The 24,662-nt window shown below is 35.8% G+C and overlaps 1 protein-coding gene across 2 annotated transcripts in view; it reads right to left on the bottom strand.

Moving 5' to 3' along the window:
* The window catches only part of ZMYND8 (zinc finger MYND-type containing 8), a 78,780-nt gene that overhangs the window by 11,111 nt on the left and 43,007 nt on the right, over positions 1-24,662 (bottom strand). For both annotated transcript variants that reach the window (XM_070941716.1, XM_070941715.1), the window contains exons 8-17: positions 23,223-23,278; positions 22,186-22,263; positions 20,229-20,344; positions 18,540-19,021; positions 14,629-14,769; positions 13,963-14,115; positions 12,932-13,429; positions 5,393-5,785; positions 3,826-4,016; positions 1,469-1,549 (exon numbers count right to left, since the gene is read on the bottom strand). In XM_070941716.1, coding sequence (XP_070797817.1) covers positions 1,469-1,549; positions 3,826-4,016; positions 5,393-5,785; positions 12,932-13,429; positions 13,963-14,115; positions 14,629-14,769; positions 18,540-19,021; positions 20,229-20,344; positions 22,186-22,263; positions 23,223-23,278 — 2,189 coding nt within the window. The remainder of the gene's footprint in view (positions 1-1,468; positions 1,550-3,825; positions 4,017-5,392; positions 5,786-12,931; positions 13,430-13,962; positions 14,116-14,628; positions 14,770-18,539; positions 19,022-20,228; positions 20,345-22,185; positions 22,264-23,222; positions 23,279-24,662) is intronic.

The raw sequence follows: 24,662 nt of genomic DNA on the forward strand, positions 1-24,662 counted from the left end.
TGCTCTCTCAGGCACACAGCATCCAATTAATAATTTCAAGAGTTGACATAAGAGCAGAGACAGAAACAAAAGATTTGAAATAGGGTCGTACAACTTTCATTAATTTCATACTTGGCTGTTATGTTATTCCTCAATCTTTCAGGGCTCCAGCCTAGATTACTCTGAATGGTTTACAAGATTTCAATATTTAAGGTGAAAAAAACAAAAGAACATATAATCTGCAATATTCCTGAAAACATATATAACACTATTTTTTTCAGGAGCAGTTATAAGCCTTCCATTCCAGGTCTTCATGGCTCTCCAAAATGTTAGTAAAACAGGACAAGCTATAACTCTGAGGGTAATTTATTTGGGGGGGTGGGGGAGACTTCCCCAAGGAGTAACAGTCACAGTCAGAGTAGCAACTGCTCAGCAAGGCCTTCTTTTTGGATTTCATTGGATGGATGCATTCTATTTGAAGTAGGGAGTTTCCTTAAACTACAAAGTGCTTTAAAGTTTGCTACCAACAGATTCAATTGCAGGAGGAGGCCAGTGTAGTTCCTGCAGCAGAGGTTTTATACGCACAAACTAGGCTGAACTTACTAGCTAGGCTGTAGTATTTTGAACTGAATTTTGTGAATGGTTAAGGACAGTTCTCTGTAAAATCAGATAAAATAACTAGTTATGTGCCAAGCCTGCATTCCAAAGTGGAGGAAGCCAGTCAAGTACCCACATGGACTATTCAATTAATATGACTGCTCCCCATATATTTAAATATCTCCCTTTCTGTCACATTAAAATTGTATTGATACTAATTTTTGAAGAGTGTCTAGAGATTATAATCAAGACTTTTAGGAATTGTCAATGGTCCTCAAGCAATAGGTATATACTCCTGATTTAACACAAATATTATATTTTAAAGGTAAGATTTTTAACTATAGCTTAAATGCAGCTCCAAAGAGCAGCTTGGAAAACCCAATCGAGTAAGAGAATAAAATAAGCAACAAAAGCATAAGAATTACCACACACTTCATGCTAGGGGAATATGAAACTCCAAACACATACCATAGCAGGGTATACTGCCATTTATCACAATTCCACACTTTAACCAGATTTTAACAGCTTTCCAGACAGCTAACAGGGAGAGAGCCAGTCTAATGTCAGGGAGGAGGATGGGTAATGCTGTTCTAAAGAAGAGGGGACAACCCTTTCAGAGGTGCCCAAAGAGAGTCCAGATCTAATTGGATGAGCAGAAACCATTGGGAATAGTGGTTCCAAAGACATTGAGGTCACAAGTCATGTAGGGTTTTATAAGTGACATCCAGGACTTTGAACTGAATGTGGAAAGTAACTAATAATATAGCAGTTCTGATAGTAGGAGTATCACATAGGAATAGTAAGTGGCACACTAGCCACTGCCTTCTTGATCAGTTGTAGCTTCTAGGTGGCTTTCAAGGACAGCCCTAGGCAGACAGTAAAGAATACGAACCTCAGCAATTGTGCTTCCAGTAGTATTTTTTGAAAGGTCATTATATATTTCAGTCATTGTTCCTTTTATAGCATCCATCATCTGTTTAAAAAAAAAAATACAGAATTAAACATTTATTTACTGGGAAGAGCTCCTTCAGTTTTGTTTACACCAGATATGATGAAAAGGATTATATTGGAATATAAAATGAGTGTTGTAGTTTTCATACTTTACATTCATTTGCCATTCCAGAGTTAAATGTTACTTCCAAGCAACTGAGCCTGATGAAGAGCAATGAATGTATTCCCATCCCCAAATTTAAAGCACAAGTACCCTGTTCCCCCCAAAATAAGACATCCTCTGATAATAAGCCCAATTGGGCTTTTTGAGTGCATGGCAATAAGGCCAAGCGCTTAATTCAGGGTTCAAAAAAATATAAGACAGGGTCTTATTTTTGGGGAAACATGGTATTAATGTAAACAGGATCCTCCCACTTCCAAGCTTACCATTGCTTTCACTTGACAAACAAAAGCAGCAGCTCTATCTCCAGCAGCTACCTAGCAATGTATTCCATAGGAAACCATCTGGCATTGCGCCTTAACTTTTGTTCAAAAAACTATAGAGGAGACTTGGCAAAAAATAGACCCTATAATCTCTTTGCTTGCTTTAAAATATGGGTATCATGCCATTTATATCAATATATATACATATATACATATACATATATACTTATTTCTTTTAATTCATAGGTATAAATGTGCGATATTTTTGCAATCAGGGTTTTTTCCTATGTTGAAAGATGTTAAAATGGCCATGGTGGGATGAAATCTCTATTCATCGCTTTCAGGCCTGACAGACATTTTATGTTGTTTCTTCTGAGACTTATGGGAGACTGGGATAGCACTATTTCGGCCTTCTTGGACCTCTTCAGCCAGACACACCCATATTTTATGACTCCTCCCTGTAGAGGTCACCCATAAAATATGGGTGTGTCTGGCTGAAGAGGTCCAAGAAGGCCGAAATAGTGCTATCCCAGTCTCCCATAAGTCTCAGAAGAAACAACATAAAATGTCTGTCAGGCCTGAAAGCGATGAATAGAGATTTCATCCCACCATGGCCATTTTAACATCTTTCAACATAGGAAAAAAACCCTGATTGCAAAAATATCGCATACATATATACATATATATATACATATATATATACATATATATATACATATATACATATATATATATATACATATATATACATACATACATACATACATACATACATACATACATACATACATATATATATATATATATATATATATATATATATATATATATATATAAAACCCAGATCAGAGGGAAGACTAAAACATTATTTGACTTTGCCTTGCTCTTCAAGTGAAGAACCTAGATAACTTGAGGGTTATTGTTCACTTTGCATTCTAAACCTTTTGTCCTCAATGCTATAATCTAAACTCTATGAAAGACTACCTATCAGTTCTGCAGTAAGACTTAGAACTAGCCTTGAACATTCAAATTAGCATGTTCTTAGGAAGGGCATAATCAAGGAAAATTTGACATAGTTCCACTAAGCACTATGGGGACCAGTTTAAATTCTCACCATAACAGATTATTTGTCTCGGAGGGGTAAGTATGCGCTGGCAGAGAAGGTGAGCTAAGATGAGTGAATGTGTGTGTGTGTGCATGCATATTAAGTAAATGAGATGGAGGGGGAATAGAAAGGATCTGTGTCTGCTCTAGGCAAATGAACCATTGAAGCAGGCCTGCCATGACTGGCCCTGTCCACTGTTATGTAGTTATATGGATCTTTGTTATCTAATGTCACACACACACACAGAAACACACACATGTAGCACAGAGGTAGATTTTATAGGGAGAATAAGGATTTATTCAAAACAACTTTGACTCCTGGTGACTTTACAGATGTGTCCATATAGTTATTTTCAACAACAATATGGAATCCCTTCTTTGTCTGGTAATTTTTTCGTATAGCCTACACCCCTGCTATCTCCAATCCAAGTACTAATTGTACCTAACCCTGTTTAGTTTCTCAGCCTAAAGAAGGTTGGCCAGGTTTTTCAGAAAAAAAAGTATTGGTGTCAACCCACAATATTTTGGCTAATATTCCCCTTCTATTCTTATCCAAAAAACACAGAACAAGTAAAAAAAAAATTACACATCTTCTGGTTATGCATTAGGGAGATAACTTAAAATGTTGCTGCTACGTTCTTCTGTGAGCTCAAATGTTAATCCTATCCACGAGAATGGTGAAAATAACAAAGGAATGATGAACCCTCCGTACATGTTAAAATTGCATTAACTGAAATCAAGCATTAAATAACACTTTTTTAAAAAGCTTACTTTACTAGTATACTTAGCAATATCTGCAGCCACATCTGCTGAAGCTGTTGCTATTGGCAAGTCTGTATTAACTGAAGATGAAAGTGTATTTGCTGATCCAGAACTGGTTACTATAGAAACAGGCTGAGTGCTTGTAACCAGGGTGATAGTTGACGTTGAAGTACTCTGAGTAATTTCTTTTTGCTGTACAGCTAGAAGACAAAACAAATCTGAAAATGAGTTACTATATATTTCAAGGCATTTAGAAAATTAAAAAGAGGTCACTTCTGAAATAAATATTATTTGGTAGTTTTTCAGTCTTGTTACTAGAACTATAATACTATTTAATCTGTGAATGATGTTATTAACAGGTAAAACCAGCCTTAAGATAAGGGCAGGAACATAAGAGTACAGATGCTGATTTTATCAGCTGTAAAATGCCCTGTAGGTATTCACCAATTAATAAGGCATTATGCTTATTAGGACCAACTAGAACTTGGGTGTCAAACACACGGCGTCATGTTGCCATCATGTGACGTATCGTGATGTTTTTCCCCTTCACGGAGCTGGGGTGGGTGTGGCCTGCGTGTAACGCATGCAGCTCATGGGCCGCCAGTTTGATACCCCTGAACTAGAACATTACAAAATCATTTAAAAGATTTGAGTGTAAAACCAAAGTGGTAATGGAAAAAAAGAAGTGGTAGTTCCAAAGATTGCAATATTTAAATTTCTTAAAACAAAATACAGACAATATTAGGTAGATTTAAGTCAATTTGTTTTATTATATACTATATGTCATAATATATACTAATATATCATAAATATTCAAAATATCTGAAAGACTGCTGGTATAAATACAATCATAACTGTTCCTTAATATACGATATGAACTCAAGAGATTTATTTAAAGAGAGTTCAGTCCACAATCAAAGATTGTAAGGCACTGTAAGCCGCCCTGAGTCTCCAGAGAAGGGCGGCATATAAATCAAATTAAAAAAAAAAAAAAAAGGAGATAGATCCAATTTTTTCTTTCTCCTGCAATTTCCCTCCACCCCCCAATGTAGCTGTGAAGGGCTCAGTAATCACTTGTGAAGAAAGGATCGTCAGCGAAAATAACCGCTTCATCCTGCATAAGGAAAGCATCTGCTGGTTTCAAAAAACTTTCATATTTGAGGGGAGGTTTTCCTTTTACAGGATGGTCTATCTAGATCAGGGGTGTCAAACTTGTGGCCTGCGGGCTGGATGCATCACGAGCTGGTCATGCCGAGTTTAGCAAAGGGAAGAAAAGTCACAATACGTCACGTGACGAGTTTGACACCCCTGATTTAGATTCAACTTATCACTAACTACAGTGTTATTATCATAATAACCTGTGTTCTTATATTATTTTTATATTAAATCCACTTGGTTAATTAAATCATCGATAAAAGGACTGGACAATTCATATTCCAACTGAAAGGTTTCTTACTATATATAGTGGTGGAATGTTTGATGATCTCCTCATTTTTGTGCAATTCATATCTGAGGTCTGAGCACAACTACTGTGAACGTATTGCAATGAGCAGACATTAGGAAAGGTGGGCAATACCTTTCACTGCCTGTCTTGTCTGGTATCTTGTTCCTTGGGAAGACTGAGGCTGCTGCTGCTGCTGCTGCTGATTTTGCTGCTGCTGTTGCTGCTGCTGTTGCTGTTGCTGCCTTTGTACCTTCTGCATATGCCATTTCTGGGAAGAAGTCTGAAATTTGTTTGAAGAATTCCACACTACCCGCTGCACTGCTGGGACGGTTTCCTTTGGTAGGAGAGGTCTCTGTTTTTTTACGGGACTGCCAGTAGCTGCCGCTGGAGTGTTGACAGCAGAAGCAGCACTTGTTGTAGCTGTAACACCAGCTGGGGGTGTCTGGGATGCTGATCGAGTAAGCACCTGAGTTTCAACTGGAGGCTGACTGTTGACACTTGAAGGAACTGGGGTTTTAACTGTAGCTAATCAGGTTTAAAAAAAAAAAAAAAACAAGAACAAAGTTTTATTGGAAATTCAGTGTTATAAGGGAATATGATAAAACTTAGATTACCAAGCATTTGATTCTTTGTTATCAAGTGAAAAGTCTACTGTTTTAGATTTAGAAAGAAATTTACAAGGGTTTGCAAAAAATAGTTTCACCTGCAAGTATGATTAAATGAAAATAAATACTGTATATAATTTGCTTCGAGAGTTTAAACTTTTTGAACTTTTGGCATTTCACTCTTGAACTCTCCTGTCATTTTGTATTATACATATGTCCTGTTTGTAATATCCTTTGTCAGGGATTTATATTCATCCATGGTATCAGAGCCTGAAATCTTCCTTCAGATTTTGAAACAGTAAAACTGAAATCAAGGCATTTTCAAAGTTTGCTTTCCCAGGATAATAAGTTTCAGGAACAAACTACCAAATGAAATATTAAACTCCTTTATACATCCCTTCACCAGTACAGATGTCCCAGTTGGTATCACTAATATAGTGATACCAGCAGGGACATACTACCACAGAATAGTAGTTTCAAAGCTATTACATTTTAATTTACACTCAGAATGATCATATTTACAACACTGAGTCCACTTATTTTAAGCAAGATCCAGATAAGCAGGATTTTCAGAGAAATTTAAAGATTTCTGGATGGCATGTAAGACAATGATCCACTTGAGCTGCAATAATTTTGATTTAATTGCAATCATTCGGTTTACATAGCATGAATTGGCCCTCAAGGGGAAGAAATATTATGAATGAAGGCAAATATATATGACCCAGGATATTGCTGCAAGTGTCAACTCTGAGGTGAACATAGCTGAGGGAGGGAGGGGGGGAAAATAGTTAGATGGGGTTTTGTAGCCAAAACAATAAAGCTTTCCTGTGGGAACCCAAGGACATTCTCACAGGTGGCTGGCCAGAGGAGTGAAGTAACCAAGCAACCGGCCAGCTCCTGGATTGGACAGCGTGACCAGTGACTTGGGGGAAGGGAGAAATGTTTACTTTTAATTAGGTGAAAGCCACGGGAACTTTTATAGTCGGCTTTCACCAGTCTTGCCAATATGATGTATCCAATAAAACTGTTCTTTGAGGAATTTGCCTGCCTCAGAATTCTATTTTCTATGGGTGTATTATTTGGAACCCTGACAGCAAAATCCAATCTGGGTCGGTGACTGAGACCAGAGGTTTACTCTTTACTCTTCCAAAGATTCTTGTCCAAATTGACATAATACTATGTATCTTTTACATGTAGTCCTCGAGTTACACAATTATGATGCCCACAATTTATGATGCTACGTGAAAACATTTGTTAAACGAGTTTGCCCCATTTTTGACTTTTCTTGCCAGCTAAGTGAATCATTGTGTTTGTTAAGTTAGTAACATGGTTGTAAAGTAAATCTGGATTCCCCATTGACTCTGCTTGTTACAAGGTTACAAAAGCTGATTACATGACCCGAGAACACTGCAACCATCATAAATATGAACCACTTGCATTTTGATCATGTGAATGCTGCAATGGTCATGTGAAAAATGGTCATGTGACACTTTTTCAGTGCCGTTGTAACTTTGAATGGTCACTAAATTAAATAAATAAGTTGAGGATTGCCTGTGTAATGTACCCATATAAACTAAGTAAAAATATCAAATTTTGGATAATATTTAAATAAGGAAAATTGGGTAAGAAACAATAGCTGCTTTAGCCCAAATAAAGGATCATTAGGAGCAGGTAACACACAAATTAATAAGATCTATTAATCTTTTATTAAAGAATCATGAAATAGATGTTTCTGAATCACCCTTGCATAATATGTATAAATTATTCTGACTTAATGACTGCCCTGTTTAGTGACTGTTTGAAGTTCCAATGGCACTGCAAAAGTAACTTTACAACTGGAACTCACACTCAATGACTGTTGCAGAGTCCCCAAGGTTATGTAATTGAAATTTGGGTGCTTTACAATTGGTGGGCATTTACAAAAGTTGTCATGTCTTGTGGTCATCGTTTACAAATTTCACAGTCAGCTTCTGACAAGCAGTCAATGAAGTAGGCAGTAAAAACATAAGTTGCATCACGTGATGTCTCGCTTAACAAGTATGAGTAAATTGCTTAACGACCAAGGCGTAAACCAGGCTGCAAGTCCGTCATGGTCATATGTCTCACTAAACAAATGTGTCACTTACTAACAAAGTTGCTGGTCCCAACTGCATTCATCAAGCGATATGGGAACTCTTTAAACCCTTAGCTGTATTAGCATTCATATTTTGCATAAGACACATATATCTATTCTATATATACTATCAGTTTTGTTTCATTTGTATCTCTGAGCAGAGGTTCATATATCTATTCTTTTCTTAATTTTTAATTTTCCTAAGGAATGACTCCTGGATCTTTTGAATGTTTCCCTCTGAAACAATAATTAAGATATAAATGCTAGGATATTTTCTGCAGATGAAAATTCTTATGGAAGGTAACATGGATAATATCTTCTAATATCTTCAGAACTTTAAAATAACCATAAAAGTTACAGGTTACACATGTGAGCTAAACTTGAAATAAATTTGAGGTTTTTCACTTAGGAAAAGAAATTGAATGCAGAATAGACAATATAGGTACTTAATCACAAACTGAGTATAAATCAGTAGTGTGATATGGCTGAATAAAAAGGAAGTGCAATTCTTAAAATATTTTTTAACCTACCTTTATTAGTTTTTTATAATTAACTCAAGGTGGCAAACATCCTTCTTTTCCCTACAATAACAATCTGATGAGATGGGTTGGACTGAGAGAGAATGACTGGCCCAAAGTCACTCATCCAGTTTTTCGTGCTTAAGGCAGGACTAGAACTCACAATCTTCTGGTTTCTAGGCCAACCACTACACCAATTATAATATGCTGCTTAGATTTTAAGAGAAAAACGTAATTTCAAAAATGTCTTAGAAAAATGAGCATAGCTGAAGGATAATCATGAACAATCTTCCAATTCTATTTTCCTCTACTTACGGTAGGTAATTTATAAAACACAATCAATACTTCCTTGACATTATTTGGAATAGAACAGTCAGAATTCCCTGCTAGCATATGCCAAATCACTATCACAAGTGTGGATTCCTTATGTAAACACAAGAGGCAAGGTCTGACTCACACACACAGATACACGCCCTGAATGCCTTTGAGCCTTATCTAGTCTTTCCCAGGAAAATCTGCTAGACTGGGAAGATTCCTGTGAAATTGGTATACAGAATAATAAAGTAGCTAGTTTGAACTCAGGGTTCCAAGTAACACCCCCAACAAAAGAAAACTCCGAGGCTTGAGTTTCCTCAAAGTCCCATTTTATTAGATGTCATATTGGCGCATCTGGGAAAACTCGAATCTGAAAGCTTCCAGGTTTTCCCCACCCAAAGGAAAGTTCAAGTCCCTGCCCAACACCCAGATGTCCATTACATGGTCCAATGCCAACACTGTGCCAACTGGAGATGTCTCCCAGTTCCAGCCGTCCAGGTGCAGGGCAAGATGTCCTTGACTTTCTGAGAAAGGAATGTTATTATGACTATATATCACCCAGGCTCCATATAATCCCCCCTCCCAATTTCCCACAGTAGTAAATGTGGCAGGCCTGAAGATCCAATGAAAAGAATGGCTTCTAGGCCTGACACTCTACATGTTCAAATTGCATGAATTGACTCCATGGACTCTCCTACCAATCTCCAAGCAAATAGATTTCTTCCTTGCAATCTTGTTTAAAGAGAATCAAAAGCTTAGAAGATCCCATTCCATTAACCTCTCCTTTCAATTCTTTAAAAAAATATTTCTGAACTAAAAAGTGGATTTAATCAGAACTGACATTTGTGGCTGTGGTGGGTTGGAATAAGAACTTTGAATCAATATGTATAGTTACTTATTTTAGGAATAGCACTGTTGTATGTTTCTTTAAGTGTACTTTTCTGTACCTCTCACGTATTGTGCCAGTCAGGAGATAATTGACCAGAGTTCATGCCTTGAGAGGAGGCAAGAATCAAGGATATATATTGCCATACTTCTTTAACTCTTCCTACTGTAAAAGCAGGATCAGCTTGATAGAATAACAATTAGAACCTCAACTCAATTTCAAAGACTTTTCAAAGAAATGCTATGTTATATTTCCAAGAATGTGTTTGAAATGTTTTGAAATCATGACAGATACCCTGTGCTTGTGGCAGTTTTCTTTAAAAGTTAGTTATAAAGCAGTTCTTTATTTAGGATTTCTGTGCACACAAACTATCCTTGATTACTTTATTATGTAACATCTGTGCAGCTTTGTGGTTCTTGCTCTTGTCATTACTGGGCAAGAGACCAGTAATTGGCTGTAACCTGCTAGCTCTGAATTCATAAAATGATTGTTTGGACCCTTTCCAGTTTGTTGGTTTTCTAAGTAATTTTTTAGCCATGAGAATGTCAATTGAGAAGTATGGGATTTTTTTTCTGACTGGGAATCCAAATTGACCTAATCTCACTACTGTATTGTAATATTGTGCAACTGATGTAACTTATTTCCTTTACCCTCTCCATATATTTGGTTTAATGAATCCAGCTTCTTTTCCTGACTCATTCTAAAAAATGAGCCAGAGTCACTTATTTTAATAACACCCTAAACAAGCCACTGGAGGAACAGTTTGTAGTTTCTTAATCATATCCATTTGTTGACTACGACAGTACAATTAGGTTTTTTACACCACTTCACCCAATTGGCCTATACCCGTGATGGTGAACCTATGGCACGCGTGCCACAGGTGGCACACGTAGCCATATCGGTGGGCACGCAAGCTCAGCTCCAGCGTGCACTTTTGGGCCTTCTGAGTCCACCAGAAGTAGGGAAACAGGCTATTTCCTGCCTCCGGAGAGCCTCAGGGAGTGGTCGGGAAGGCCCACTTTTCTCCAGAGCCTTTCTAAGAGTCTGGGAAGGGCAAAAATGGCCCGTGGGACCGGAAGTTGGCAAATGGGCATATTTTCGCCCTCTGGAGGGCCTCGGGGGTGGGGGGGGAGAGGGAGGCTGTTTTCGCCCTCCCAGACTCCTAGAAAGACTCTGTAGCCTGGGGATAGCAAAAAATGGGTCTTCCGGTCCCACTGGAAGTTGGCCCCCGGAGGTGTGTGGGGAAGGCCGTTTTCGCCCTCCCCAGACTCCTAGAAAGATTCTGGAGCCTGGTGACAGAGAAAAGCAGGCCTACCGGGCCATCATGGGCTAGGAGCGAGGGGAGTGTTGGGGGGGTCACACGTGCATGCGCATAGAATTATGGGTGTGGGCATGGGTGCCTGCACCCCCCCGGCACATGATGGCAAAAAGGTTTGCCATCACTGGCCTATACTATTTCCATTTTCACATTATTCTCCTCTCTCGTGCTTTTTTCTTTTCCTTTTCCTACAGATAGTCCATAGTTAACTACAGTAACTAGAATTGGAATTTACATTGCTAAGTTGTGTAGTTGTAAAGTGCAACATAATGACCACATTTATAAGTGATAGCAAATTCTGTAACAACAGCGTGGAAGTTCCCACTGCTGTTTTTACATTGAGGATTACATATTGTTAAGTGAGAGCCTCCTTGTAACTTCCTGCCAGCTTCCAAAAAGCAAAGTCAATGGGGAAACTGGCAAGAAGTTGCAAGTGCCAGATGGTTTATAAGGAGGTGGGTAGGCAGCTAAGTGGCTGCAGCCCAGTGAGGGAGGGTGCATGGGTGCCTGGTGAGGTATGGATGGGTGCACAAGTTGCTGGCAAGATGCAATGCACGGACAGCAGGACTGATGGAGAGTGTGCAGTGCGAGTGCAGTGGAACTAAGGTAAGGTATGCAGGTGGCTGGCAAGGCATGGGTGGCTGCTGCTTAGGTGAAGGAAGCAATGGGTGCAAGGTTGGCAGACAACATACCATGTGAGCACAAAGTGACTAGAGGAAAATGTGTGAATGGTCAGCAAGGCACATGCACTGTGGGATTGGGATAGAGTTGGCTGGCAAGATGTGGCAGGGCATGGCTGTTGCCAGAAAGAGGAGGGTGCAGTTCGCCAAGGTATGAGGGGGTTGGGTGTGTGAGGCACAGCACAAACGTAGCAATAATGGGTCAGGGTGCAAGTAACCCCAGAGCCACAGTATGGCAAGTCCCAAGAGTCCCATGCATGACTGGGATGGCTAGACCAGTGAAGGGAAGGCAGGCAAAGATGACAAGGAAGAGCTAGGTGATAAGGGGCAGCCATAAATGTAGGCTGGCTGGCCTGAGTTTTTATCATGTGACCATGAAGGTGGCAATTGGCTGGAAGTCCATTTTAGAATAGAATAGAATAACAGAGTTGGAAGGGACCTTGGAGGTCTTCTAGTCCAACCCCCTACTTAGGCAGGAAACCCTACACCACTTCAGACAAATGGTTATCCAACATCCTCTTAAAAATTCCAGCGTTGGAGCATTCACAACTTCTGGAGGCAAGTTGTTCCACTGACTAATTGTTCTAACTGTCAGGAAATTTCTCCTTAGTTCTAAGTTGCTTCTCTCCTTGATTAGTTTCCACCCATTGCTTCTTGTCCTACCCTCAGGTTCTTTGGAGAATAGCTTGACTCCCTCTTCTTTATGGCAGCCCCTGAGATATTAGAACACTGCTATCATGTCTCCCCTAGTCCTTCTTTTTTGTTAAACTAGACGTACCCAGTTTCTGCAACCGTTCTTCATATGTTTTAGCATCCAGTCCCCCAATCATCTTTGTTGCTCTTCTCTGAACTCTTTCTAGAGTCTCCACATCTTTTTTACATCGTGGTGACCATTTTTTTCAGTACCATCATAACTTTGAACAGTCACTGAACAAATGGAGCACTACTTGTACTGATTTTCTGGAGTAGTTTTTTTTTATATTCCTTGAGTATTTTTGCACCTGAAGACATCTTTGGATTATCTTGAGTTTTCCTACTATATAAAAGTTTCTTTTATGTAAAAGTCATATAGTTTTGGTTGCAGAAAGGTAGAACAACGTAATAGCTCCATTTTTAAATGAATTGTTTTCATCAGTTTAGAAATATAAAAAAATATTTCATGAAGGGCTTTCAGGACAGCTCTGAAAGTGGTATTCAGTATTTTCATGATCAAGAAAAAATGTTGAAGTATCCTACCTTCTTGTTTAGGAGGAGATTCCTTGGCTTCTTTTTTGTTTTTTCGTCCCTCACGGCCACACTGGTCTTCACCTAAGTCAATAACCAGCTCATTTTCTGAATCAGAATCTAGTCCGAGATGCACTGTTGGTGAGTCTGTCTCTTCTTTAGTTTTCAGTTTTTCCTTTGTGGGATGTGACAAACTTTTCCCCTTTTCTGAAAGCTCTTTATCAGAGTCTACATTTGCCTTCTCTTTGGCAGGGCTATTTATTTTCTCCACTTCTGAGCTTGTACTTTTAATTTCCTCTTTTTCTTCTGTTGGAGTCGGTGGCTTTAGTTTTTTTTTCACAACTAAAGGTTCTTTATCATTTCTTATGCCTTCTTTTTCTTCTTCTTCCAGATCATTTTTGGATTTCTGTTCGTCATCACTGATATATTCACTATCACTGGAGTCTGACTTTTCAGAATCCTCTGAGTCGCTATGCTCTACTGCAACATCTTCTGATATTTCATTGATTCCTAATCATAAAAAAGAAACAATTTTTTTACCCCCATTTATTTCCAATAGCTTATACTTTAAAAATAAAGTCATGTGAATCAGTGAACATGCATATAACATATCTAATCATAGAATAAATAGAATTCTTTATTGGCCAAGTGTGATTGGACACACAAGGAATTTGTCTTTGGTGCATATGCTCTCAGTGTACATAAAAGGAAAAAAAAACATTCAAGAATCATAAGATACAACACTTAGTGATAGTCATAGATTACTAATAAGCAATCAAATAATAATCAATCAAAATAATACTAATAAGCAATAGCAACCCACCGATTTCAAATCTTACAAAATCCTGTGAAAGAAAATCCTTCTTTAATACTGTATGGAAGTAGCATTTGCTTGTTCAAAAATCAGAACACGAAGGGCTCTGAATCCTTGTTTCTTTGGATACAGAGCCAATACTGTATCATCACATGATATTTATGAAGTATTGACAAAAAGAATGTATTCAGTGGCTATATAATTAATCATATCAAATGCACACACATACCTAGTTGTGCTTTACAACTCTCTATTGTTTTGTCCAGATTCAACTGGAATCTGCTGCGAATTTGTCGTTTTGGTGAAATCAGTGGCACAGGAGTAGATTGCTGCTGGACTGATTCACTCAACTCTTTCAGATCCATTTCAGCTTTACTACGATCTAGAATATTAAGTGACAAATATTTCCATTAAGTAACTGAATTTTAAACAAACACAAATTTAATTACATTCATTAACTATTATTAATGATTACTACTGCAAATATTGGATTAGAAACTTACAATAGCTTATTTTAGGACAGGACAGAAGAAGATAAGAATTATGTATTTAATTATGTATAAGATTGTACCTAGTCAACACTCTGAACATTCCTTATGCCAGTGAATAAATACCCTGAATAAGGACACAAACGATCCTTGGCTAAGTTGATACAAAAGTTCCATATACTGTTATAATATAGTCGGTCCAATCTTCAATCAGTGCTCTCACATAAAATCATCCATCATATTTAAGTAAAACTGATCAATTTTTTCAGCTGTACCTATTGCATTTAGGCTGAAAACCAAGAGAATATTAATCCAAAATTTAGTATCAGCAGTTGCAAGCAGGTGCGCCCTCTAATCACCACTATCATATGTAAATCTCATATCCATTATGGACAATGTTATTTTACCAAGATTAAGATTAAGAATGCTGCCTGGAGTAGATGTTCTTTCTTGCTTTGCAGCTGTAGGAGTTGATGGTTGAGGAGAGAAAGGTTTGGGACTACCCGACAAGCTTCCTGTTTGGCCTGTCCTTGTTGGTGCTGGAGAAGCTGAAAAACACATAAAGTAAATTTCAAATATATGCCGAGGTTATTTAGGCAGAGATAAAGGTCAAACCCCTCTTTATAACTCCTGTTTCCCCTTACTTTTTGAACAGTAATACCCTACACGGTGTCACAAATTGCTTTTGAAACAGAACAAACACTTTCTCGCATGTGGGAAATGATCAATAAGGTACCTATGCAAAATCAATTAAAAAAAACATAGATAAGGAACATGCAAATGTAGTTCTTTTGTATGTTGGCCATGGAGTCAAAATTAAATGGTCTAATGTCTTCTCACAGCAACAACAGGTCCTCACTGAGGCACTATACAGAAAAGAAATAAGAAGCAAGGTTCAAAAGTAGTGAGAAATTTCCTCAAGACTCCCAATGAAACATGCATTTCTAACCACTCTCTCTAACTCTTATCACCTTTTAAAATTGATTTAACCAATATTCAGGGGAAACTGAACATAGGTGGAATGCTTTTATAAATCAAGAATTATATAAAATATGAATTTGCTAACTCTTTCATTTTAGAACAGGAATATTCAATTTTAGAATTCTTTCTTTTTTATAGCTATTTAAATTTCAAATTTTTCTTGTAGTAAATTTCACATTTAATTATTTATTAAATATGAACCATATTTAATAATTAACCACATTTAATGGTTAATTTTTCTGAAAAAAACATTCAAAGCAAAAAGACTCCCTTGAGGTATGTTCAATTCTGGATGACTTCTGTTCTATGTCTATGTAGCAATAGCACCTAGACTAATATACCGCTTTTACAGTGCTTGACAGCCCTCTCTAAGTGGTTTGCAGAGTCAGCATATTGCCCCCAACAATTTTGGGTCCCCATTTTACCCACCTCAGAAGGATGGAAGGCTGAGTCAACCTTGAGCCTGGTGAGATTTGAACTGCCAAATATGCAGGCAGCCGTCATTCAGCAGAAGTAGTCTACAGTACTGTACTCTAACCACTGTGCCACTATGGCTCATGTAGTTTCTTTGGTAGCAAAGTAGTTGTAGTTTGTCACTGCTATCTTCAGGGATTTTTCAATATCCAATCTAACCTAGTCCTGGTATTTCCTGATGTTCTTTCATCAAGTGGCATTTAAGGTCAGATTATGTCTAGCTTTTGAGGGATCATCCAAGAACATTTATATGCTGCCACTTAATTACTCATTAATTAAGACAGTTCAGATATAATGATTAGCAAAAATAAATCATATTCTAACTTCCCCTTTTGGTATCAAGCTAAGCAAGAAGCCTAGGATAAGATTTATGTTATAAAATACATTTCAATATGCTGTTTAGTCTTTAAAAGCAAAGCCATGAGTAATCTTTTGTTTTCACATCATTTTTTCTAATGCAACTTAAAGTGGTTAATACAAACCTTTGTGGCTAAATAATGGTCAATGTGAAATAATGAAAAAGTTATCAATAGAGACCATGTCAGAATATTCATGACTGGGAAGACATGGTAACAAGGTCAGCCAATGAATAGACATAGCAACTAAGTCAGCCAATTGGGAGCTGAGAGAGACTCAAGCCACTGTGTGTCTTAGTCTGTAGCTTCTGAGTCTGTAAAGAGAAACTGAAACCAGTGTGTGTGTGTGTGTGTGTGTGTGTGTGTGTGTGTGAACTTGTCTGCTGATCTGAGCTGAAATGAAACTGAATCTGCTGTTGGTATTGTAAACTTACTTCATATATTATTATGTATATAAAGAAGTTAATGAATCCTGCTGCATCTATTTATCTGTGTGTGCTTCTGGATTTGTTTTTTGCAACAAACTCTGACAGACCAGGAGAATGATCAGGTCTACAGAATAACAAGAATACTTTGAAAAATCTATCTGAAGGCAATAGGTGAGAAAAGACAAGCTAATAAGAACGGCCCAGGCAGCCATAAGCAAAAGCCATGAAGTATAGAATGACAGACCCAAAAAATCCTGCTTGTGGAAAGTGGCCGATCAATTTTTTTTCACAAGAGAACATACACTACAAACTCTTAAACTAGGAATATTTGAATATACATAAGTACTGCATATATTTCTAATATTTTTATTTTCTTTCCATAAAATATCCAAGAAATATAAATGAAATGAGAACAGAAGTTCAAAATTAGGTGAGATATTCAATCCTCTTAAGATTTTGATGACTAGTTTGTGTGTGTATATATATATGTATGTATGTATGTATGTATGTATGTATGTATGTATGTATGTCTGTCTGTCTTTGGTTATTCGGGTTTTCTCCCGCGTAAAATTGGAGGTTTCTTGGCAACGTTTCGACGAAGTCTCATTCGTCATCTTTAGGCTGGTGTTCTCGGCTTCGTGCAAACCGAATAACCAAAGACCTACATACAAACACCCGCGAAAACCTCAGAAAACATTAGTAAAGTACAATTTAGAACCTCAAAGTCATTGTTCAAATAAATAAGGCACAATTTATTTTGTTCAGTTCTATTTTAAAAAGTGTCATTAAAACAAGAATGCATAACAATTTTTTAAAAATTACTCTAAAATGTTTTAAATGTACTTTCCATAGGTAAATTGCTAAATAGCAGAACAAAAACAATTACTTAAAGAAAAATATCAAATTCAAAGTTATCCAGACTGGATCCAAATGAAGTAACATTTACTTCTTTGCTCTATATCAGAAACAGCCGTACATCAACATGTAGGTAGTCTTCTGATATTATTTGTCATTCACCTAAGGAATTAGGTGCAGATTAGTATGTTGAGGATAATGCTTGGTATAGAATAGCTGAGTTTTCCAAATGGATTATAATAATTATAGTTGGTTTATAATAGATTATTCTGCTTAATGCTAACATTTGGCAAGCATCAGTTTTAAAAAAGAAAGCAAATTCTGAGTTTCTTCAAGATCAGATTATTTCATTTATCTGTGGCCCAAATTTCCAAAAACATAAAAAATATTAAATATAGTGCTGCTGACATAAATATTCCTGAAACAATAAATTAACTTGATTGTTTTGTATTATCTTAATATTTTTGCCCTTGACTGTAAGTCAGATCTTGTTTCTGAAAGGTAAGTACTTTTTTCCTATACTCCAAGAAAAATGTACAAAAAACTGTAAGAATGGCATGAAATATTTTGAAATCCAATCCCTATTATTATGTACTTATCATTTCAGTATTCTCTAAACTCTGATTCTGTTTCATTATAATTTAGCAGCTGAGGACAACCGGAAATTAATTTTTATCTTAGACTACTAAATTCTTTTAAATTAGGGGTGTGATCCACAATGATGTAATATGATATAAATCTTCAGGGCACTAAGCAGACACCTTGCTGAAAAATTGTTGAGTGCAAAGGATACTAATGGGAGTGAGAGTCCAATTAACCCTGAAGACTATAAAGCATTTTTCTATGTACTAGTTTGCTTGAACCAAATAACCACATCATGCTCCTCTTCCTTCATGACGCCCCTCTACTGTGATACCTTTTGTTCAATAACCCATGGCTCTTCCCTACATTATAATTTAAATTCTTCCCAGGCGACTGATCTACCACAATTTACCGTTATTAATGTGGAAGACAAACTTTACTCCTCTACCTTACTCTTATAATTGGTCCCAAGAACATTGGATAGAAGCTTTAGGAATACTGCTGCACCTGAGTCTACTGGTAGTAATATATCCTATAAAGCATTAGACAAACTTTCCTTCCAGTTTTATGAAATTCCATGCACTGGTTGATGTTAAAGTTCAACCACCAATTGATGTAGCAATTTTGTTTCTGTACTCTTACCTGTACTTTTATCAATAAAGTCCATGGATTCTTCACTTGCACTAAAGTGGCTAGAGGTTGCTTTTTTCTCTCCATCCTGTTCAACATCAGATCCAGTGTGTACTGATGAATTTGTACTCATTGGTGAACGTGGCATGTCTGTTAGGGAAATTCTTCGTCCAGTACTGCTGCTTAGCATAGGTTTACTCATTAAAATCTTGGGTGATGCTGTCATATCAAAGTTAAGTTTGATTTTCTCTTGTTTATCTGTTTTAGCAGTTCCAGCCCCAGGATTTGAAGGGTCTATCAACATTTGGTACTGATTGTTGGGAGTATATGGTGTCCGGAAAGGTGCATAATTAAATACACCAAACTTTCTACGAATGTTCTCCACATAAACCTCCATCTCTTGCATTGCACTGTTGAATATGCTTTTAGTCTTTTTCACGGAAAAAGGAATTTCTTTAGACATGAGGTAGCAATTATTTACTGGAACCCAGGCCCTGCAAATAAGACAGTAAAAGAAACCATATAAATGGTATGGTATCTAATTTCTATTTCATTCTAAACACTGTTAAAGGCAATTGTTACACTTTTTATGGATGTTTGATACATGCTTAAGGTAGAAACTTTAGCAATTACTTGTAAACTGAAAGGTCTATTTAATCAGTCCCCAGAAAAAAGTAATAGTTCTAGAAATACAGCTTTGAAAACAATTCATTAAAAATCAATTAAGGAAATTCAAAATCCAACCTAAAAATACCAGATGATATGCAAAAGAAGACTATATATTACAATTCAAATTTCTTAAACTGAACATGATACAATAACAAAGAAATAACCGTCAACTTCAGTTACTCTCTTGTTGCACAGTAAATCATTTAGCAAATTTGTTTAAATTATCATTTAGTGCATTCTACATATGTGATGATTTCCTAGGTCTAAGTTGATCAACCAAATACTATTAGTATATATGAATAATTCTTTCTACTGTTACATTTGGTGGCCTCATGCTGACCAACAGTTAAAGAAGGCTTCCCTATAATAAATATAAACATTTCTACATATTTGAGGATACTAGTCAAAATCCAGAAAAACAATTACTTTCTTCATAAAAATAAAAGCCCATATTTTAATTGGCTCTCTTCATGAAGTCTATGTATACATAAAGTTTCCTGTTAAGTAAAGAATACTAGAAATAGTTAGAAATCCTGTAATTGTATCACAGAAATGATAGCAGTGAACAAAGAGGCTTTTTCTGTCACTTGAACAAATATCAAATCTTTCAAACCATGTGGGATAAATCCTTCCCTCATGATTTACACTGAGGTTTAGAGCTTTTATGTAGCCAGCCCTGAAAATTCCTCCTTTTTACAGCACTCAAGTTAATGGTCCACCATGACCATTTCTGAAGAAAAATTCCTTTTACAAATCCTAACTACAATGGACCTTCTAATTCATAATTCTGTCATGGTTGGTAACATGTAAACATCGGTTACTAAAATTGACTAAATGTATCAATTCAGTGGACAAAATTATGTTATCTTTTTAGATTTTTTAAAAATGAGTTATCCCAATGTACTTCTTATATTCTGTACAAAAAATCACTATTTGCAGAATATTAACATTTTAACTAATGCAGCTACCACCTAATCATTCACTAAAAAGGAATGATCTGAATTATTCCATCATCTTTTGATTAATTCCCACCTGTCATGTTGACCAAAGAAACGAGCATCAACTTGACCATCTTTATCTCTCAGTGCTTTAGCCGGCCAGAATGGGAAACCCTTGAGTTTAGCCCAAACCAATGGGTGTGGATTGCTCTAGAGGAAAGTGCATAGTGACCACATGGTGAGAAAACTATTTTAAGCCATGCATTATTTTCTAACTGCTGACATGCAAGACAATAGTTTTTATATGACTGAGATTGTAAAAATGTCTCAAATTTACAACTTTAAATGAAGTCATTCTTTGTATAGCTTTGAGAGTTTTCCCATCTTATTAAAACAATTTTTGTCTTCTTTTAAAACCTGTTTTCTCTGTAGCAACAAGTTGCCAGTGAATTTGTGCCTCATTCTGAATATTCAGAGATAACTTCAAAACAATAATTCAAGTATCAAATCAATTTAAACTAATCCGTAGAGATACTCCATCCTCAAAATACAATATTCATAATTTTAATTTTAAAAATCAGAATATTACTATTGCAGGGGAATATGCTCAGGAAAATGCTTACATTTGGGTGGTGCAAATAATGCTTTTATATAGCTCTCTGTTTTCACAGAAACATAGAAAACTGTTAGCAGAAAAAGGTCTAAGCCTGCCTTTTTGTTTTAATTAATAAATTAATTAAAATTATTAAAATTATTTTAAAATTTATTTTATTTTTAAATTTGCTGGATAATGGACATGTGTTTATCACAAGCATGTTCAAATTCAATTACTAATGATTAACCCACTACCTCGGCTGGAAGTTGGTTCCAAGCTTCCATTACTCTTTCTGTGAAGTAATATTTTCTAATATTACTTTTGAACTTCCCTCCTGTCATTTTGAGGTTAAATGGATCACATGAACGTAAGTATATACTTAAGTTATTTTAGGATTTTGCAACATATAGAATGTAATGTAGTCTATCACACATAGATATAATTTATAGTTTATAACAATAAAATAAGAATAACAAAATCTGTTATGGATTTTTTGAGTTTAAAGGCACCATATTTTATATCATGATGTGAGGATTAACTGTAATGTGTTACTGTTTCAGTTTTTCTTAATTCCACATCTATACTGTGCTAGTTGTAAGCACAAAAGAAATAAAACTTCTGCTATTGCTACTTAAAATGTGTGTACATATGCATATGTCACATCATGATGCGTATCATTCCCAAACAGTTCCACTACTAAACAAGCAGTCCCCAGTTTAAGAACAAGGTTCTGTTTCCAATGCCTGTTTTTAAATCAAATTTGAATAGAAGCTGGAACGGTATTATTGTATAATGCTGTATAAGTAGTACTGAGTAATGAATCATTTAACTTTAATCATTATATGTTTAACTTGGAGTTTGATGCAATGGGCTCTGTTCTTAACTATGGCTTGTCCTTTAACGGGAGTGTTCTTAACACAGGGACTTGTTGTATATTCTCCAAATCTCAAGAACTCCAGGCAGGCTAAAAACATATAAATGACAGGCTTTACAGCATAAATGTGATACTTTATAGAAAAAAGTAAGGGCTTCTGAGATTTGATTTAAAAAAAAAAAAGCTGATTGTAGATTTCAAAAGTTTCAAAAAAAATATATTTGAATGCTTTGAGGGTTTAATGTCATTTCACTACAGGTGACAAAGCAGGGATGAAACAATGGAAAAAGCTTTGCCTCAGAGCTGAGTTGTGATTCTAGTATGTAAGCCGGAATAATAGTGCCAACTGATTTTAAGATTTGGAAATATTAGCCAAATCTAGATCACTTATATTTTTTCTTGATACTAGAATGAAGAAAAAACTAACTATTCAATTTCTATTAATTATCAGCGGCAGTGTGTGGGTTTTGAGCACAAACAGAAGAACCTTCATTTAAAACAATATGTATAAAAATGAAATCCACTGTGCTTCTATATATGCTATTTATCATTTAACAACCCCCTCCTTCCTTTTTTACTTACACAAGGTTCACAAAACCAATTTTCTCGTTTTTGGCAAGCAGCTAAATAACATTCTGGACATACTTCAATTTCATTCATCTGTAAAAACAAAAATGAACTATTATGGAGTTGGAGCATGAGATTAAATGCATTTACAATTCTATTCTATCCTGCAATCAAGAGTAACATGGCAGTCATTTATAATTTTCTACCCCAAATAATTATTTTGTCCTGCTGTGCATTCAGGAATGTATGCATACTAATTTTTGCTGCTTCACAAGATTCAACATCAGTCTTTTACTATACAGTAAACAATGACTATATATAAATAAATGGAAAGTCTGAAAACATTGTGCTTGATAGCAACAGTCATAGTTTTGCATAAGAAAAACTTAATTTAAGCAATAAATTTATAGGATGTTGGCATGTTGAGTTTTTATAAGATCCTCAGACTTTTTATGTTTCTGTATGGCATACAATTTGCCTTTATCTGTTGATGGAACAATATTTATCAACACAATCTGTTTAGGATTATTTTGGAGGAGTGAAGAAGGAAGAAAGCTGCACTTCCACTACATATGGAAAAAGTCAATGAACTTTGGACATAACCTATTATCTTAATACTTTCAAAGGTGTTTTCAACTTGGCAATGCCAAATCTAGATCCATATTTTTCAAAACAGATTTTTTTATAAACTTAATATATTTGAATAATGCTATAAAATAGCCAAGTTACTGAAAATAATTTATAGTCTGATTTATATTTAATCTGAAATTGTAACTTGATGTTTATGACAACAATTAGTCTATATGCTTAATAGGCACAGGAATTCCATATATGTCTATGCAGAAATACATATTTTATGTATAGATACATGAGAAGAGGACTGCAATCTAAAAACTGGAATATAGATTATTCAATTCCTGAAATTTTGAAATTCTACTTCATTTTATATTATGTAAATACTAAAACTATGATTTCTAAGTTTTCCTAGCATTACATAAAATTGTTAGTTAAATTGGTATAGTAAAAATAAATGCTAACTTGGAAATACATACCTCATGTTCACAGATTTTAATTATGACTTTTGCTGTTTGTGTCAATTTGTGATTTCCTGAGGAAACAGGTAAATCTAATTAAATCTGTTACAAAACATACTTATTATTTGTATTATGAATCTAGGGTGCAAACATATAGTTTGACATGCATGTTTCAAAAGGCAAAATTAATTAAATACAAATCTTGAATATAGCCAGTAGAAATGGCAAGTCATAAAAGTAAGTCATTCATAAACCCAGATGTAAAGAGCCACAACATTCACAAATTCATTCTTACTGAATTTATCATTATTAGGTAATGTTTTCTTTAGTGTTACCTTGTAACATTCCCAGAGAAATCAATTTAAATGCACCTTTTTGACCCAATTTAAAAGACAAATGAACATATCTTAGATATATCACACCTGATATTATTTATTTAGATTTTCAAATTATAGCATTATTGTAAAGGAGATCTAAAATATTTCACAGTTTATACATTAATATATAACACACACAATTAATCTCAATATAAAACCTCAATGTGAAAAAAGCTACTTTCAAAGACCTGTTTATAGAATCTCAGCTAAAAATATTAAATATTTACGGTCCCATCTTATCTAAAAAAATTCTTACATTTACAATTAGAAGAAAATCCAAGAATGATGTTTAGAACTCCAAATTCTCAGTCTCTATTTCGACAGAAGACCGAGTCTAACTGGGAAGGAACCAGTCAAAGGAGGTGTGGCCAAAAAAGATGACTTGGTCTTCAGACAGAGAAGCAGAGTTACAACCCATTCCTGGATAATCTTCCCCTCAACTATGGAGAAAGGATAAATTTATTCTTTGAGTCATTTAGGGCTGTATTCAACATGTTTCCTTCTATTGATAGCAGATTTTATGATGTTGAAAAAACAGACTGACTTGGGAAAGATTTGCATCGCAAACGCCTTTCGGGGGGGGCGAACGACACTAGAGGAACAATGGAAAACTCATACCATTTTCATTAATACATTTTTGAAAAGGTTTGTGTTCTTTCTACTTGGAATCTTTGGGCCATTTACTTCAATTTATTGTATAAAAATTAATTACAGGTTTTCCTTGCTTATTGACTGCCTTGTTTAATGACTATTCAAAGTTAGAGCAGTGCTGAATAAATAACATTACAATTGGTCCTCGCGCTTATGGGCTTTACAGCGTCCCTAGGGTTACAAAATTAATATTTGTGGATTTCACAGCCAAATTCTGATGAGCAGAATCAACAAAGAAGTCAGCAGTAAAATGACAAGTTATGGTCACGCAATATCTCACTTAATGACAACAGAAGTAAAGTCGCAAGTTTATCAGGTTGATGTGACATCTCCCTTAATGACCACATCACTTCCCAATGGAGTTATTGGTCCCAATTGGGGTCATTAAGCGAGGACTACCTGTAACTTGAAGGAAATACGCATATACGTA

Source organism: Pituophis catenifer, unplaced genomic scaffold, assembly GCF_029215685.1.
Source record: "Pituophis catenifer annectens isolate HBS135680 unplaced genomic scaffold, rPitCat1.0.hap2 SCAF_3, whole genome shotgun sequence".
NCBI classification, from domain to species: Eukaryota; Metazoa; Chordata; class Lepidosauria; order Squamata; family Colubridae; genus Pituophis; species Pituophis catenifer.